The sequence below is a fragment of the Hyaena hyaena genome, unplaced genomic scaffold (genome assembly GCF_003009895.1).
Source record: "Hyaena hyaena isolate Hyena2069 unplaced genomic scaffold, ASM300989v1 scaffold_1, whole genome shotgun sequence".
NCBI lineage: Eukaryota > Metazoa > Chordata > Mammalia > Carnivora > Hyaenidae > Hyaena > Hyaena hyaena.
In genome coordinates, this window is record NW_024080633.1 from 367,044 (window position 1) to 387,272 (window position 20,229).

General features: G+C 38.7%; 1 protein-coding gene across 3 annotated transcripts in view; it reads left to right on the forward strand.

Annotated features, from left to right (window-relative positions):
- CNTNAP4 (contactin associated protein family member 4) overlaps positions 1–20,229 on the forward strand; it is a 252,739-nt gene that overhangs the window by 149,709 nt on the left and 82,801 nt on the right. For all 3 annotated transcript variants that reach the window (XM_039227582.1, XM_039227589.1, XM_039227596.1), the window contains 2 exons: positions 7,626–7,775; positions 13,356–13,527. In XM_039227582.1, the coding sequence (XP_039083513.1) occupies positions 7,626–7,775; positions 13,356–13,527 (322 nt within the window). The remainder of the gene's footprint in view (positions 1–7,625; positions 7,776–13,355; positions 13,528–20,229) is intronic.

A 20,229-nucleotide genomic window follows, 5' to 3' on the forward strand; every position in this document is an offset into this window, starting at 1 on the left:
AAAGTCAGATGCCCAACCGACTGAACCACCCAGGTGCCCCTCTAGCAGTTTGTATTAACCAGAATAATAGTTATGGGGGAATAGAAATTTCCTTTCATGACCCTCTTCCCACTCCAGATAAATCAACACATTCTGAGGAAATGTGTTTGGGGAAAATGCAAAAGACTTTGAAATGGGCCCAAAAGTTTACTGGGTGTCTTCAGTGGAAGACTAGGTTTTGTCTAAAATGGCTATTAGCCCAATCTGGTCTGTGAGAGGAAAGGAGTCTTTGTTGGATCTGTATTTCTATATCTGTGTGTGATGTCAAACCCAATCACTTAGTCAGAGTAAGTTTGCTGGACGATGCATTCTGTACAGAGTTGGATACATTGGGGAGGATGAAAAGATTTGTGCAAACTTCGTCCTTTGGGCACCACATGGGATTCTCTCCACTTCTAGACAATACGGTATCATCTTAATGATTAGAAGTGCTATAATTAAGGAGACTATATGAGTATTTGGAAAATTAATATCTAATTTAGGTCAGCGCTTTGGGTGAGGGATATTTTTGTCTCTTCATTAAAATTATATAGTTCTTGACAAGGAATCTCCATCACATTTTCATATACGTGGAATAACACCCAAGCCAGGCAACTAGAGGTCACATTGGGGTGAATTGCTACATCAGTTTAATAAATGATCTTTAAAAAACTTTAAAGATGCCATTGTACTACTCGTCTGTATTAACTATGACCAAAATTAATCGAATATGACAGAGAGGAAAATCGGCTGAAATATAGTTGGAAACTAACTATAGAAAGAACAAGTGTATTAATGGACAGACAAATGCCTAGTCTCTATTGTTCAGTCTATCACTGCAGTTTAAATGTGGGAGCTGAAAGTTCAATATTAATTATAATTTTTAACAGCTACTGTGTTGTGACTTTTTAACGTGATGCTCAAAATGTGGTAGATTTGCAGCCCTGACAAAAGGAAACAAATTAATCAGTGCCGTCTAAATAATTAATAGGCTCCCTAAAATGAGGGCCTAAAAATGTAAGCTTGTCATTAATGTGTAGTTTATTGTGATTTATTTGACATCCTAAGAAGGTGGTTATATTCAAAGCCTTCTTTCAACGTCTTAAAGAAACTGCTTCAGTACAATGTCACTGTGTGAGCCCCATGAAGCTAGTTCATTTCTAAACACTTTTCAAGCATGAATGTTTAATAAATTACTAGGTGTAAGTCTATATAGAATACTCTGATTTGAAAATCTCTAAATTAATGTTTAAATTCCTATACAATATAATCCATTATGGCGTCGCAGGACTCAGTGTAATTGTTTCCATAGCTAATAACAAGGAGCTAGACTATGGATGGAGGAATGCCAAGCTAGGAGAGATTGTTGAACTTCACATTACCCAGGTGGGCCTTGACTTTCCGACTCCCCCACTCCCGTTTTCCCCGTTTCTCTTAAGATACTAATTTTTGCCAATCTCAGTGGGGCAAGTACCTTTTGCACTTGAAAGGGAACTATGGAAATGGTAGTTGGGTGGGTGGTTCATTTGTACAAGGTTCCAGAACTAAGTCATTTGTCAGAATGTATTATAATGACTCCTTAAAGGGAATCAAATATTTATTGATGGATTGATATCATATCATGTTGAAGCTTTCCATTTTATAAGGGTGGCTTAGTTTTTCTTAGCTCCTGAGATATAAATTCTCGATCTTGTGTGTTTTAAAGAATCAACATTTTCGTATCTTTTGCAGTGGAATAAAAATTAAGTTGTGGAAGAACTGAATTGTTCAAATCTTTGAATTAGCAGGATAAATTTTTAATGTGCTATATAGTTTGGCACAATGTCACTTGGAATTCTTTGAAAATATTATGTCAGCCTATATCATTTTGAAATATTAAAGATATTATATTAGTCTAAATTATAAAAGATATTGGCGGCATTACAGAATCCCCCATGACACAAAATATTTCCAGTCTTTGACACTTTTACAGATGTCAAAGCAAAAATCATTCAGATGGCATCAAGAACCTAACGAACAGCGTGGTTGTATTTTCCTATTTAAAGCAGACTCTCTTGTAGGGTTTGAGATTCTGCTATGATTTAGAATTTCTGCTGCTGCTTTTGCCTGAAGGTGAAAATCAGGTCTGTAAACCAGCTTCTTGTTCTCATGGGCAGGGCCTGGCGGTGTGGGCTTCCAGAGTAGGAAGCGTTTCTGGCATTTTTCATTTACTGGACCTTAGCGATTCTTGTGACCTCAGCAGAGGACCGGCCCTCTTGATTTGCCTAACCCAGGAGAAGCCTTGTTTTATTCCACCTTCCTCCCCTGCACTCTCCCTACCTTTCAGACGGTAAACCTGTCACTCCCCGAAACTCCCTCTTTCTCCTAAAGTGACTGGCCCCAGTGATCTCCATATTTTCATCTTGACAAAAGCTATCTGGAGGCCTGGCGCTTTAGTTCTGATTGGCGAATATAGCTAATGGATGCAGGAGTTTCTGACACTGTTTCAGAGCACTTAAAGATATTTAAAAACAGGAAAAACCCTTCAGTTGTTCCTTTAGCAATAGCCTACCTATAACCGCCTTTTGCACCTTCGCAAAGTACCTACTCTGCATAGCAGGGTTTTCCTTCTTCATACATCGTAGTTCATGGATGCCTGTTCTCGTCTGAGGAGCGAGTGATGGCAGCTAAGCTGTCACAGTATTTCTGTAGCAATTTAGGGTTGCTACGAGAAGGTTACGTACATGAGGAGCAGATATAAATCTTTTTCCTCTTTCTCTATTTTGTGAGACACAGAGAGAGAGAGAGAGAGAGAGAGAGAGAGAGAGAGGAAGGGAGGGGTGAGGAAGAATGGAGAAGAGAGGGAGAGGGAGAGATTTCTGGTGAACAGCCGTGTTGTCCCCTGTGACCTGCCATTCCCTCTTACTTCTTATTCTGTTCTTCCATCATTCGTTAGGGTAGCCCGTGCCTTCCACGCAGCCCCCAGTGCACTACCTGTAATCAGACAAGTCGGGCTGAGTGCTTATTGCAGCAGTGGGAGCACACACCTGGGGAGCCATGGGTGTGTCTCAATGTTAAGGGGTTAAGGATGATTTATTATAAGATTTGGGATTGTTAGTTCATTTGGGGGAGGCTTCAAGGAAGTGGAAAATTGCTCTGGATTAAATGCTGCTAGGAGGGGAGGGTAATTGTGTGATTAGGTATCTTTGTATATCTTGTCTAGATGGATGGGGGAATGAAATAAGGTCATTGATGTAAACAAAACAAAACAAAACAAAAAAAAGAAAAACCCATCAGTTGTCATTCATATTATCCAGAAGAGGAAGTTTGGTCATTTTTTGGTTTTTGCAGGAGCCTTGTTATCGTCGGTGCTTAGACAGGATAATAAAGTAGTCTTGGCTTTTTTGGGTCCAAGTTCAGTGTAATCATAGAGTTACCTTGTCTCATCTTGGTATTCTATGAGATCATGTTCACTGGGAGCACTCCCTTGTGCTGAGCGCTCTCCATCTTCTAAGAGCACCACCCAGCTGAGAGAGCGAGGCACTTCCTAGCTGTTGGGGGCAGCTTTTCTGTTTCTCAAGTTTGATTATTTACAAAAGCAAAAGAATAAAGGGACAGCCTGTCCTGCAGGCAGAGAAGAGTGTGGGTTTTGGAATCAACTTGCCAACTCGACCCTCTGTGGGTAATTTGATCTTCTTACTTGAGCCTCATTTTTTCCATATTTAAAATGAGAATGATAGTAGCAGTGTTGAAGATTAAATGACACAATGCACGTAAGGCACACAATTCCTGTTATGAATACTAGTTCAGTAAAAACTGTTATTATTATCTTATTATTATACCAATAACACGCCCCTGCCCTGCCTCAAAATTTATGAGTGGTGGGAACAGTACTAGAATTAGCATTTACCTACCCAATATCATGAACAAGAATAAATGCAAATTCTATGATTCTTCTCTTTCCATTCTTTTACAGCGTGGTGGTCTTTTAAGGGGCTGCCTCTCATCAGATCTAAAAGCAGGAAGGAGTTGTACACTTAAAAACATAGAATCTTGGGGGCACCTGGGTGGCTCAGTCAGTTAAGCGTCTGATTCTTGATTTCCGCTCAGGTCATGATCTCACGATTTGTTGGTTCAAGCCCTGCGTCGGACTCTGTGCTGACAGCATGGAGCCTGCTTGGGATTCTCCCTCTCTCTGTGTGTGTGCACATGATGTCTCACTTTCTCTCTCAAAATAAATAAACTTAAAAAAATAGAATCTAATTTCAAAGATTTTTAAATGTTTTTAAAATTTATTTTTGAAAAAGGGCATGATTGGGAGGAAGGGAGTGACAGAGAGAGATCAAAAGCAAGCTCTGAGCTGGCAGTTCTAAGCCCAGTGCAGAGCTCATACCCACAATCTGCAAGATTATGACCTGAGCCGAAGTCAGAAGCTCAATCAACTGAGCCAGCCAGGCATCCCGTAAAAAATAGAATTGAATTTTAAAATTATCCTTTTATTGTGTCGACTTAAGAGAAAGAAATTAAATGGATTTTTCATTATTTAATTTACATAATAAATCCCATTGATGAGTAGCAAGCCTCCTCCTTGTAAGTGAATGGTGTCTGTTATAAATGAGGCCTGAGAATGGCTTCCCTAAGCTTCTCGCACAACCATAGCACAACTTCACAATGTGCTAGCTGCCTAGATGGGTGATTGAACTGTGTCACATGACAGCGCGGTGGTCCTGGGCATCTTTTTTTCCTCATCTAAATCAGCTTCTGTACTGACAGAAGAAATTCCCAAGCCTTTGACTTTACTCCAGGGGCATCCTTCACCCAGCAGATCCCTGGAGCACTGCTCCTCAAAGTATAGTCCCTGGAGTAACACTCAGTCAGTGAAATACTTGTTTCCAGATGGAGTATAAAAATTGGGAATAAGCTCTAAAACACTGCTAGAGCAGCAAGATCTTGCTGCATCATCCAAGCACAAGGTCGTTGGACTCGTATTTTATGTCTTCTTTATTTAATTTTTAGTAATTCTTTTCGCTGAGGTTTTTGAAAGTATCAGTCTGCAGTAGATGAGAAAAGAAAATGTTCGTCACCGCAGGTGACTTGGGAAGCACTGTCTTAGACTGCTAGAAGTCATGGCTATAGGCACATCCAGCCTTTGAAGAGAGCTGATAGGAGGCACGTGGTGGGGGAAGGAGGCTGGGAAGTGTGTGTATGTGTGACGCAAAGCTCAGTACAAAGGCTTTCACTCTAAATGTATCCTCTTAAAGGAAGCTCTGGATGACAAATCTGGGGCATTTGATTTATTTTAGTCCAATCTCATACCGTCAGGGATTACATAACTCTTCAGTCATCTATTTCAGAACCTACTCTTAGAAAATGTGTCTAAAAGCATCTAACCTACATTTTTCATTTTTCAGTTTTTAGGTCTTTCTCATTATCTTTCACAAACCAAACCAGTTGGGTCTTTGAAAATCTTTTCCTCTTCCTGGATGTAGTATAAAAATGAGCTTCGGTGCCCAGGATGGAATTTGCGTTATACTAAATAAATCCAGGGCAAAGAGCTTAATCGCCTAAGGGAGCTTCTACACCTTTTCTGTCTGAAAGCTTGTGGTCAAAAATAGCTGAGGAAGTAAAGAAGTTGTACATTGTACACACCATCAGAAAAGAAGCCATGGCCTTTGGGTATAGTAGAGTGCTAGTATTTTAGTTTACTAATTTGATCCACAAAGTCATAAAGCATTGAGTATTCAATAGATACAATAAACCTTGCTGGTTAATCCACAATAGAGGTGCTTCGATTCCACCTATCTGCTCATATTCAACCACAGAGCCTTTACAGACTTAATTCCCTTCAAGAAGTAAAGGGTTAACTCATCTCATGGATTCATGACACTGGAGTGCTGCAGTGGGAGGGGTGGATGATTATTTTTTAGAAGTGATGAGAAAACGCTGATTTTTGATTCATGCAAATTTTGGTCATATATATAATCTTGAAAGATCCAAGGAAAATATAAAAATGATGAAAACCACAATTCTCCATGATGAAAAAATTACTGTTTATACATTGGGATATTTCCTTTCAGCCCTTCCCCATATTTATACAAAAAGTAGGAGTATCATTAGAATTGTATATATGGAGTTGATTCTCATTATTTGCAATAGTTCTGTTGTAGAAAGTCACTGTGAACACTGAATTAACAAATACTGAACCATCACTCCTAGAGGAATTAAGAGGGTTTGGTTCCTGTGACTTTCTGGTCACAACATTTTTGTCAACCAATCAATACATAACCTTGTTTTATGTGTGATTCTGCCTAAAGATACCTTATTTTATATATATTGTTGATCTATTAACATTGAACTCGTGGCCAACTGCACTGTAAGCAACGGCTGAGTGAAGTTCATCCAGCATGTGTGTTTTCTCTGTGAGACACATCATAGCCTTCTTGCATTTATGAATAGCAAACTACTTCATCACTAGGCCTGATGTCTTTTATTTATTTATTTATTTATTTATTTATTTATTTATTTATGAGAGAGAGTGTGTGTGTGTGAATGTGTATGAGCAGGGGAAAGGCAGAGGGAGAGGGAGATAGAGAATCCCAAGCAGGCTCCGCACTGTCAAGGGCTTGATCTCACGAACCCGTGGGATCCTGACCTGAGCTGAAATCAAGAATATATCGCTCAACTGACTGAGCCACCCAAGCGCCCTTGAGGTCTTTTAAATGGCAAAGTCACCAACCCAAAGCCCAAAACTGTGGTAAACATGTTTACATATGAGAGTTGAAACAAGCATCATCTCCTTGTTTAACCTCAGCTGGTAATGTGTGTCACTCAGCTCCTTTTTTTTCACTGTTCTGTATACATTCCTGTGAATGATTCCAAAGATGCCCTGATCATATTGAGTTTAGGGCTACAAATAAATTACGGTGACTTAGGTGGATTTGCAAATATGGAATCTAAACAACATGAGGATCAACTATGTAAATGTAAATTTATTTTTATTTTTTAAATTTATCTATTTTGGAGACAAATAGAGACAGTGTGTGAGCAGGGGAAGGGTGGAGAGAGAAGGAAAGAGAGAGAATCCCAAGTAAGCTCCATGCACCAGCTCAGAGCCTGATGTGGGGTTTGAACTCACAAAACTGTGAGGTCATGAGCTGAGCTGAAACCAAGAGTTGGACGCTTAAATGACTGAGCTGCCCAGGTGCCCCCCCCACGGCTTTATTTTTTAACTTGGTATTATGTAGGCAGACTTTCAATATTCATTATAGTCTCTCCAAATATTTTTGTAATGATTGACTTGATATACTTTGCTAAATATATAATACTGTAAAAGATGACTACACAAAAATATTTTTAAAAAGCAGATAAATCATTTTATTGGGTTAGACTTGGCCCAGTGTTGGGGATTTTGTTCCTTTTATTGAGACCGTCAGGAAGGAATCATATACCATTTTCCACAGGAGGGTACCCACTTGTCTCCTTTTCCTGTCTTCCTTTCTGTTTCCTTTTGTTAACATGTGAGTGCTATACTTGATGGGGTGATGTGTATATTGCTTTTTCTAACCAACTGCTTATACTGTTTTTCCTGTTGAGAGATCACTCTCTTAACTGATTTTTATCTCTCCCAGGTGTTGGATTAAATGATGGGCAGTGGCATTCCGTCTCCTTATCTGCCAAAAGGAATCACTTGAGTGTGGTAGTGGATAGCCAGGTGGCCTCTGCTGCTTTTTCCCTGGGCTCCGAGCAGATGTATTCCGGTGGTACCTATTATTTTGGAGGTAAGAGAAGAGGTCGGGCTGTACGGGACATTGATCCCTATTTGCAGTTACTTCCCCTTTTGTCTTGGAGATGCCATCGTGTTTTCACCAGTGTCAATAGTTTGGAGTAATTTCTCACTCTCTTTGAGCATGGAAATGTTGAGTGAATCAAGATGACCAACTATGACCTAACATGCATTTCTTAGAGATAGATTTACTTATGTTTACAGTTTCTACATGGGAATGATTGCAAATAAGCCACCCTCTTCAGTTCTTACTTTTGAACTTCGTTATATTTTCCTAGTGTTAAATGGTTCTTATATGGCTTTTTCAGATTTTATGGCCTGATTTTATGACAGTGTTTTCCTGAACGTGGCTCTTAGCTCCTCTGGAGCATCCTTATTGCTTTTCCTACTGTCCAATGCAGAAGAGTAATATTATGCCAATGGCAAATAATCTAACTCAATTAGCCATAGAAACCTCTGCTCATTGCTAAGTAATAATGCACTGATACAGATGATGAAATGAAGACATCAACCTTCAACACCAGGTCATCTCTCTAAGAGAACAAAAACGAATGAAGCGTTTATCTGTCCAATGGATGTTTGATTGAACGAAGAGTTTGGAAGAGAAAACCTTAGAAATGGAAGTGGATCTTTAGCATGGAAAATTAAAATAAAATGTGATTCTCCATTAGCAAGGGAAAGTTGTAAACCTGTTAGCAGTAGGACTTATTTCTTATCATGACTTGGTATGTTTTTTATTGCTGCTGTTTTGAATTTTAACAGTTACTTCTGTCTAGAATCACTTTTGAATTTGGTGGCAAGTAGCCCAATCTTTATTATTAATCAGTAAACTAAAGATTTCCTTTCTGAGAGTTGACAGTAAGCACACAGACCATGCATCGTTCATCTGATATTAAGAACAAACAAAAACTTTCCACGCTACCCAAGGAGGGGTCCTTGTAGCGTTGTTCTGTGTTTCCATCGTGACTTAAAGGCAAACTTGTCCAGAGCTCTTGAGGTCTGACAATTGAAGGAGGAGGATGCCCTCAAATTTTTGCAGCAGGAACCCACTTGGGTGGCACTGACCTTAACTTGCAAATCGAACAGCAGTACATCTACAGAAGGAAAATTGGTGGCGTCTACCTCATGCATCTGAAGAGAATTTGGGAGAACCTTCTGTTGGCAGCTCGTGCCATTGTTGCTGATGAAAACCTGGCCAATGTCAGTGTCGTATCATCCAGGAACCCTGGCCAGTGAGCTGGGCTGATGTGTTCTGCCACTGGAGCCACTCATATTGCTGCCACTTCACCCCTGAAACCTCCACTAGCCAGATCCAGGCAGCCTTCCAGGAGCCCAGATTTCTGGTGGTTGCTGATTGCAGGGCTGACCACCAGTCTCTCATGGGGTGTCTCATATCATCCTGCCTACCGTCGCTCTGTGTAGCACAGACTCTCCTCTGTGCTCTCTGGACATCGCCATCCATTGCCACAGCGAGGGAGCCCACTCAGTGGGTCTGCTGTGTTGGATGCTGGCCCGAGAAGTTCTGTGCATGTGCAGCACCATTACCCATGAACACCCATAGAAAGCTGTGCCTGGACTCTCCTTCTACAGAGGTCCTGACGCGATTGAAAAGGAAGATCAGATTGCTGCGAGAAGCCTGTGACCAAGGAAGAATTTCAGGGTGATGGACTGCTCCCACTCTGAGTTCCCTGTCACTCAAACTGAAGTCACAGACTGGTCTGGAGGCAGGCAGGTGCATCCTGGGCCTGTGCGGCGGGTCCCTACTGATTGGAGCGTTCAGCCTGCCGCTGAATGGGCACGAACCACCGCCAGGTGGTCTTAAGCTGCTCTTCCACAAAGGCCAACAACATGGAAATAAGCCTGATGGAAAGTAAACAATTTCTAAAAAAAAAGAACAAAAAACCAAAATCCCCTACATAATCCATTACTGTGAATGGCAGCATAGTGGCAACAATCCCAAAAGGTGTAATTGCCTCCTTAAGCGAATCTGTGCATTTCTGAACCAGCGTTTATTAAACCTCATGGAATAAATGATGGGTTTTATGGCAATTCGTAGGAGCGCATTCCTTTAATAAATGGTAAGATACAGAGAACAAATTAACTAAGAGCTTTCACTTCAAAGGAAAAGATTTAGAAGCACTAAAAGAGATTTTAAAAACAGCCATATTGTTAAATGTAAAAAAAAAAAAAAAAAAACGACTAGATAGAAATGAATAGATTGGGTAAAAGTGTAAATCATGAAAATAGAATCATCATTCTTACAGTATTTTGCATCCTTTATGTTCATATTTAATGAAGCCTACCTTTTTTTGTAGAAACTTTTTATTGCTATTATTCATTCTGTGATATTTTTTATGGGAAAACCTATATCACATATGCACTCTGTAATTTTGCTTGTTTTTATTACGATACACACCATTTTTTAAAAATAAACTTTTAATCTTTGAATAGTTTTAGATTTATCAAAAAGCTGCAAAGATACACAGAGTTCCCATACCCCCTGAACCCATTATCCTCGGCTGCTCACTTCTTACATCATGTGTGCATTTTAAAGAATACTAATTAGAATGCTGTGCATAGCTACATGTGCACTTCCCAGCTTAGACAATAGTATCAACATCCATTTGTCCCTCCAGGCCATGTCTCTTCATCTCCCCAGATAAACACGGTCTCGAATTTGGGGTATATTCTCCCTCTCACGTTCTTTGTGATTTGGCATCTACTGAGGTGTTTCTAAGTTCCTAACCAATATACTGTGGAAGGTTCCATAACAGAATGCAGTCATGTTCTCGGTTGGTGTCCTTCGGTACCAGAACATTTTGAGCATGAGATTCTACTGATCTCATGCCCTGCAAACTGTAGGGCATCCTAACATGTCCAGAACTGGGAACAAGGGGCCAAATGAAAGCAGGAGGCCTTCTGCTGCCCAGCTACCCCCTCCTCTTCCTGGCTTTGTGCGCCAGAGGCCGAGAGAGAAGGTCCATCCTTCTGGAAGCTCACTTGGGGCTTTGGGCTGGGAACCCTGGATTCTGGAAGTGGACTGGAGGGCAGTGGGGTGATCATCTCTTCCCACTTTTAGCCCTGGATGCCCTGAGTGCCAAGACAAACTGTGACAGTTGTTGACCCTACAAGACCTTCGACTCTTTAGGCATGAGAGCCCCCTGTCTTACTAGGACCTGCTGTATAGAAGAGGTAGAAGGCTCTTCTTAGGTCATTACTTCTTCAGCCAGTTTATCTTCAAGTAAATAAATATCCCACGTTCTGAGATGGGATCTCATAGGTTTTCTTCCGCTTGTCTCTCAATTCAACTGCAAATTGCCAGTGATCTTATCCGCCTATAAGCAGCCCAACATGGCTGCAGTGCCCCACCCTTTCACCAGCCTGCATTGTACGTCCATTCCAGGCCTTCCTGGAAGGGACAGTCATATTGGGTGAGGGGGATGCTCAGAAATCACAGCATCCTGCATCTGCCATGCCAGATCCCATTATCTGTCCATCGTTTTCCACTCTTTCTCCCCCCAGCCCCAGCTGAGTGCTTTTCAAAAATTTGGACTGCATTGTGGTGCCTTGTGCTCAGCTTTTATCATTTGTAAATTATAAATTTTAAATCTGGGTTCTCCAGATTGAGGACAGATAAATGTCTAATTTCTGTATGTTCCCCCATGTGATCTTTGTGCTACTGAATAACACATTGTGCGGTGCAAACTGGAGGCACTAGACCGTGTGCAGAATTCTCACACCCCCGCTTGTGTAAATCAAACATTTTCCGTCCGATGAACAGGCTAGACCGCGGTGAAGTCAAAGCCGACATCTTACTTCTGGTGCAGTGACATCAAGTGATAAGTTATCTGTCATCTTCAGAGGTGCTTAACATGCCTCCTGCCTCCAGGAATGGATCCATCCATTAATTCAACATTAAGTATTCCCTAGAAATCTTCATATTTTAGAACTTCCATCTCAAACAGGTTCAGTGCTGAACTTCTCCCTGTAACTGCAATATATTAACTTGTGGGTGCCTGTTATCATAGACTAATGAGACTAACCTGGCTTGAACTTTTCTTTATTTTCTTGCTTATTAAACATCGTAGCTAGGAATACCAAGTGTCTCATGATACGATGATGTGCTTTCTGTAAAGTTCCATAATCTTCCTTGGTGACTGAGTTTGCTTAGTTTTATTCCCTACAGCCATATTGCAAAATTTATTTTATTCTGAAATAGTTGGAAATGTGTCAGGAAACACTACCTGGAGAAAAGGAGATTAGCAGAGCTGTTTATATTCCTGGCATATTGTGGTCAGCCCCAAATATTGTTGAACTATTATCCTCTCAGTTTTTACTTTAACATTCTTAATTGGTTAATAAGTCATCTAGAAAACATATCGAGGTTATAATAACAATAGCCTATACTACGGAAGAATTCTAAGCACTGAAAATGTGTGTGGTGCCCTGTACAATAAATTGATACTCAAAGAGCATTCATCACCTTTTCTTGATATATCAAATTTGAAACTTCAGAGTCTCCCTTGGTCGAAATATAGTATTTCAATGTACCTGATAACAGTTTTAAATATGAATCGTGGCCTTCACTTGGAATATAAATGGGTTTTGTTAGGAAAACAAGCATTAAGGGGAAATATCTTCAGTCACAATATGTAATTATAATGGAAATTCCCAGGTAGAAAAATAGCGTGGGTTGTATAGGAATTAGGAAGTTGCTGATTCATTTCTTATTCTTTGAAACTGTAATAGTGCTTGACAACCATAACGGCAAAGAAAGATTAATGAAAAATACATAAGTATAATATATGTGTTCATACTCCATAAAATTATTTATTTCACTTGGATAGAGAAACACTTAGAACATCATTAAAACTCAGAGAAAAATGGTTAATATTATAGTTCTTTATTATATAAATAATTAGAAACAGATCTTAGGTAAGTGTTAGAAAAAAATCAATATAAATGGAACATTCTTTTATGAGTCAAAGAATAAATAAAATCACAGTGAAATGTTTTTGGCATTAAGTCATTATGATTTATTAAAATGCATGTGTGTATGGCTTTTATATGCATGTGAAGATAAAGTAATTAAATAGGTGGTTGGTAATTTTATTCCAAGTCAATATAGCTCTTTTCCCAAATAGTTAGCTTTAAATACCAAGGTATTTCACAGTTATTGATTTATCTTTTCTTATGTACAGTGCACATTTTCAATCTTTATGCCTTTTCTTGCATTCCAAAAGACTAAGCTCCTGTATTTAACTTTAATACATAATTTAATATTATGTAATAATAATATAGTATAATAGTTATATGGTAAGTACTTTAACATTATTTCATAAGAAACCTATGATAATAATGAGAAACACTTTGTATAATTGCAATTTGTCATTTAGAGCAAACTAATGATGACTATAAGGTGCTCTTCCTCCCTTTTTCAATTTTAAGAAAATAATCAAATGGCTATTTCTTTTCATCTTTTTTTTTTATATATATAATGAAACAGTCTATGATACTAAATCCTGATTCATTGTGATGTATCCTGACTTACTTTGTTTTATTTTGTTTTGATCAGGTTGTCCTGACAACAGCTTTGGATCCAAATGTAAAAATCCAGTTGGTGGGTTTCAGGGATGTATGCGACTCATTTCTATCAGTGACAAGTTGGTGGATCTGATTTCAGTGCAGCAGGGGTCCCTTGGGAACTTCAGTGACCTTCAGATAGACTCATGTGGAATCACAGACAGGTGCAAATCTCATTTCTTCTTTTACTTTGACCTGTCCATTTCCCAGTGTTTGGCAGCATATTAAAACTTATGTATAAAATGAATATTTTTAAACTCCTTTTCCCACCATCACCTGTTCCACAGGATATAGATGATATTCGTATTCGAAATAAAAATATGCTTTTAGTTTTATACTTCATGTTTCCAGGGATAAAACTTAGGTGGGAGACATGTGGCCGTGGTATTTATATGTACACATGCTACCAGTTTACAAAAGTTAATGTTTATGCTGCTATAATTTTATTTTACTTATTATTATATTTATTTTAATTTTTTAATTTGCATCCAAGTTGGTTAGCATATATTGCTATAATGATTTAAGGAGTAGATTCCAGTGATTCATCCCCTGTGTATGAACTCTGAACACCCAGTGCTCATCCCAACAAATGCCCTTTACCCATTTAGCCCATGCCCCCACCCATAATCCCTCCAGCAAGCCTCTTTTGTTCTCTGTATTTGAAAGTCTCTTATGTTTTGTCCTCCTCCTTGTTTTTATATTATTTGTGCTTCCCTTCCCCTATGTTCATCTGTTTTGAATCTTAAATTCTTCACATGAGTGAATTCATATGATATTTCTCTGTCTTTGACTAATTTCACTTAGCATAATACCTTCTAGTTCCATCCACGTAGTTGCAAACGGCAAGATTTCATTCTTCTATATATATATCTCACAAAGAAAAAGAATGAAATCTTGCCGTTTGCAAGATATATATATATATCACATCTTCTTTATCCATTCATCAGTCAGTGGACATTTGGGCTCTTCCCATACTTTGACTATTGGTAATAGTGCTCCTATAAACAGTGGGGGGGGGGTGCCCCTTTGAAACAGCACACCTGTATCCTTTGGATAAATCCCTGGTAATGCAATTGCTGGGTCATTGGGTAGTTCTATTTTTAATTTTTTGAGGAACCTCCATACTGTTTTCCAGAGTGGCTGCACCAGTTTGCATTCCCAGTAGCGCTAAAGAGATCCTCTTTCTCTGCATCCTCACCAGTATCTGTTGTTGCCTGAGTTGTTAATGTTAGCCATTCTGACAGGTGTGTGATGGTACCTCATTGTGGTTTTGATTTGTATTTCCCTGATGATGAGTGATGTTGAACATTGTTTCATGTGTTGGTTGGCCATCTGGATGTCTTCTTTGGAGAAGTGTCTATTCATGTCTTTTCCCCATTTCTTCACTTGATTATTTGATTTTGGTTGTTGAGTTTGTTAAGTTTGATAAGTTCTTTATAGATTTTGGATACTAACCCTTTATCAGATATGTTGTTTACAAACATCTTTTCCCATTCCATTGGTTGCCTTTTAGTTTTGCTGATTGTTTCCTTCACTGTGCAGAAGCTTTTTATCTTGATGAGGTCCCAATAGTTCATTTTCGCTTTTGTTTCCCTTGCCTCCGGAGACGTGTTGAGTAGGAAGTTGCCGTGGCAATGCTGCTATAATTTTAGACGAGTATAAATGTATCAAAAATATATCACTAAACTCAATAAATTAGTGCACTCTAACAGTAGTATTGATCGCCAGTACCAATAAGTCAGAGACCTGTGTGGCTGTTTATCAAAGTGTCTTTGGCTTCTCTGTCAGCTGACTAGTATTTTCAGCAGCATAGCAGTTTAACGTTTGCTGTGCCTGCTAATGTGTACCGTTACCAGCGCATTACTCTCTCATCTGCAGGAAAAATCAAAAGGCACCTCTCCTCTGGAAAGTTTGAAACTATAGCATTGATCAAGTTATAAAGGAGATCCAGTAGTTTCAGTAGGAGCTCTGGTACAGGACATGATAGCACAAGATTTGGGAGTTAATTGTAGAGAACAAGTAAATTTTAAAGCAACAATTGATAGTTAATAATTAAAAAGTATTTTCAGGCATGGGCAACTATAGCCAAATAATCTTGCCAGTCATGCTTTAATATGAAGGTTGTTCATTTTAATTATTGAGTTTAATGGAATGTCATGGTCATTGCAGATAAAAAAAAGTAAACATTGTAACAGACTTAGCCCCCTACACTGTAGTGGTGTTCAATATATATTTTGAATAAATATAAATACTGAGCTTAAAAAATAACTTTTTATTTGTATGAGACATTTTATCAACATAAACATATATATATTATCTGTTATTATATATGATATGTGTTATATCTAATAGACTGTTAGTCTGTCAATGTCAGTGGATCCTATTTTGAATACTAATAGATATTGTGTTATGTGTAGAAAAAATAATCATAATCTCATTTAGCAATGGATTAGAAGGCCATACTTTCCTCTTTATGAATATGCATTTATTTATTTAACTCAGTTTGTAGATAAAATAATTCTTTCTATAATGCAAGATGATATGTAAAGGAAGAATTTAGACAGTGAACCTCAACTGGCTTGATTTTGATACTAAATGACAGTGACCTTCTCCATAGTTATATCCACACTAGCTCTCAAACCTTAATTCCGATTTGCGGAAGCACATACCAGCTCTGAAGAGGTAGGGCTCACTTCTCCGTGGCTAACAATCATTGGTACCTGCGGGGAAATTCAGTCATCCACAATTAGTGACAGTCGTGTTAACCATCTTAGATTGCAGACCACTGTTTTGGTGCCAGTAGATCCACACTTTTCTGAAGTAGGTTTCTCTGAAGCTGCCATTTTACTCAAGGAAGCTGGATTGCCTGCTTTCTGGAAATACACACTTGTAAAACAGAGGACTGTGATAAGCACACTTGGAGAATGTATGGTTTTAGTGCCACACCTTGAGAAGGCTTTTCAGAAAGAGTGAGCAAATCATGGATAGATCTTGGCTATCCATCTCTTTTAAAGAAAAACTTATGACTAATAGTAACCCTAGCAATATTAAAAATAATAGCAAAAATCAAACTAATTTTTATAGTGTTTACCTTTCAAATTTCCAAAAGTATTTCTCGACTCACTTTCTTATATTCAGAAGAAAATGTATATTCATTTATTTTGGTCTTCTGTGCTATACCAATTGACATCACTTCCAAGCATTATTAAATAAAGTCTTCTTTAAAAAATCTGTTTAGGGGCGCCTGGGTGGCTTAGTCGGTTAAGCGTCCGACTTTCGCTTAGGTCATGATCTCGCAGTTCGTGGGTTCGAGCCCCGCGTCGGGCTCTGTGCTGACTGCCAGCTCAGAGCCTGGAGCCTGTTTCAGCCTGTGACTCCCTCTCTCTCTGACCCTCCCCTGCTCACGCTGTCTCTCTCTCTCTCCTAAAAATAAATAAAACATTAAAAAAAAAATCTGTTTACCAGGCTGTGTTCTAAGCACTTAATATGAATTAGTATTGAAGTTTGTGTGTTTGAGTGGCTCTGTGTAAGGATGATGCGAGTGTGTAAGGATTCTGGGAATGCGTGTGTGAATGACCTACAAGGGTGTGCACGTGTGTTGGGATAGTGTGGGTGTGTGTGAGTGTGTGCATATGCACAAGTTAGCACGTGAGGAGCTGTGTGATGGTGTATGGAAGGATTTGTGTGAGTGTGGAAGGTGCTTTTGGACATGTGAGTTAAGCTTGTGAGTGTGTACGTGTCTGAGAGACTGTGTAACAACTGTGTTCTAAAATGAATTTTGCTTAATTTTTTTTTAATTTTAAAGATCTCATTGGGTATATGAAATGATTTATGAATTGCGCAGTGTCCCATTTAGCAGATAGAGGGGCGCTCCCTGAAATGAATTTTAAATTAATTAATGCGTATTTAAAGTAATCCTCACAAAACCCTTAGAGCCTGTTCTTGGTAGTGTTTGCTTCTTGTGACTATGAGGGGTTGAGGGTGACGAAGGGGACGTGGCTCAGGAGCAGCGCCCGCCTCAGATCTCACATCCCGCTGAGGTGCCTGCCTGCCAAACTGCACAGCCTCCTGGGTGCGCATCACCTCCACTGCGGTTACGATTCAAGCTACATGTAATAGATACAGAATTGAATGGTTTAATTTTATTAAACTATGAAAAGCACCAGGAACATGAAAAATATACTTAAAAATCTGACAGGAACTTAAAACAATATAGCTCTTTTTTTACTGTAACTTTAAGTTGGATCAGACCTGCATGCAAAGATGTACATACATTTACACACATGTTCACACTCACATTTATACAGTCATTCCCACATGCTCTTTACACACAAACGAACAGCCTTTCCCACATATGTACACATTTGTGTGCTCACTCACATACCCCAAAACTCTACCACAAGCGGTCTTTACACATACACTCCTTATACACACATTCCAGCACCTCCTTACTTACTAATCCATGCACATGCACACTCACACGCATGCACACACAAGATCATTCCCACACCCCTTAGATGCTCACATCTTCCTTATCCACATTCACACACACACACACACTCACCTGGAAGCCCTGCCTTTGTCCTCTGTGGACGTACAGGGGAAAGGACCCTAAGTCAGAAGTCTGGGTGGAGGGTGACTGAGGGCTGAAGGCAGTCAGTCCCTCAGGGGAGGTGAGGACAGAACCACAAAGGGAGCTGCTGTCCGTGTCCCATGCCCATTGTGAGCAATGAAAGTAGTGACAGAAATATCCACAGAAAAGTGGTGGAGGCTAGAGAGCATGACTAAGTAAAGAAAAAAGTGTAAATTGTTTAGAACATTGAATGAAAATCAGTACTTCACGATCCAGTGTAATTTGCTGCAGGTTACTTACTCTTTGTCAGGCAGAGCTACCACACGGTGAATCTAAATTCCACCCACCATCCGGTCTTCACATTGTACTTACAAAATGTGAAAAGTCAGGTCTAACAAGAATCAAGGAAAATGAATTCAGTATCTTTCAGCAGCAGCAAATCAAATAGAAATAGCACGTGTATCATCCCACTGATTATTCATTCTTCAGAATCTTAGGTATAGCACTTAAATCCGCCCCCTTTAAAAACATGGCGGGGCTCTGCGAACCTGGTGTCCTTTTCTGAGCACCAACTAAGATCATTATTGTTTTAATTTTTTTAATCTCCCTCTTTAGGCCCTGATTTGACAGGCCTAGAAACATTAAGTACAGCATGAAACATTCTTGAATGGATTCCTGTGAATCTATAAAATTACTAAAAAAATATATATAAAATTAATTGGCATGAAAAGATACCCACTATTTATTTTTGAATCTTTAAAAAGGAGGTTTCAAAATAACATACAATTTTACTTATGAACATAATCACACACAGCTGCGTATATATGTTTATATATGCACACACATACGCATGTATGTATTTATAATGGTGATTTTTATATATGAGATTATAAACTATATTTCTTCTCTGCTGTGTCCTGGATTGTTTGAATTTTGTACAGCAGATATCTATTTTTTATAATCAGGAAAAATCAATAACATTGTTTTCAGTTAAAATTGGAGAAATCCTATGAGCAAAGCATGAAGTTCCCATCCTTAGTTTTAATAAAGGAGGTGGCAAAACGCCCAGCACGAATATTCTTGACAGGCTTTGCAGTTTAATTTTTTATCTTGGAGTAAAGGAGAGCTTTGCCAGCTTTGGTCTCAATATATCTTTCAATCTAAATACTAAAAAGCATCCATAATCTGATTAGGGCTATTCAAGTCAATACCAGAAGCTCCCCAACTTTTTTGTTCATAGTGCCTTATAGAGTTCAGTCATTTTTTCATAGTTTTCCAAGCCAAAATATATAAGTAACACTTCCATTTAAAATGTAACTTAGAAAAAAAATAAAAATAAAAATAAAATGTAACTTAGGTCCAAAAACTTAATAGATATGTCCTAAAATTTAGTAACTCCTTGAAAAAAGAATATCCGTATATAGTATATAATATATAGCTTATATACCTAGATTGTATATATAATTTGAAAATGTTTAAATTTTATTTTGAATTAAACACAGCTACTTCATTTTACACATGTCTACCTCTTGAGTCCTGCACAACTTTTCAAAGCTTGGCATCAGGTCAGACACTGCCACCCTCATTTTTGTTCAACACTGATGTCACACAGTACTGGTTTTTTAGCAACTACTGAAAACCCAGCTTCTTTAAATATAGGACATCACTGAAAGGAATGTATTCCAATGTAATATTAAAATTGAGCTACCTCAGCCTAGGAAGTTGTGCCAGGTTGGGCAGATATTGAGTATGCTTATATCTCTTGAAAAGCTAAAATATCCTGGGAGCCCCTGTGAGTTCCATTCAGCACCTTAGGGCACCCTGACACACTGCTGTGAATTTGTGTCTGTCCAATGAATCTTCAACATTACTGAAAAAGTGAATAAAGATGTCCTTCCCTCTACTTGCTTCTTTTCTTCTCTCTTCTTTTTTCCTTCTTTCTTTAAATATTCAGTGTGGTAAATCAATAAGATTGAGTGTTGTTATTTTATGTAAGCTATTGATATTTCTGGCAGCCTATTGAATAAGTGTTATGTTACTTAGGGAAAAGAAAATGCTCTGATGTAACAGGACATGTTGAAAATTAAGCAGTCACAACTACTGAGAATTGGTTGAAATCTGATGAATTTATTGATCTAAGGTTTGGTTCTGTGATTAAAGTACCTTAATGACAGACTGAATAACCATTAGTCATGTTAAATGTACCCTTTCGGCTACTGTTGACATTCTTTTCTCACATGGTCATGACCAACAGTTTAGGGTAGCTCAAAATGAAAAGTAGTAATTGTATCTG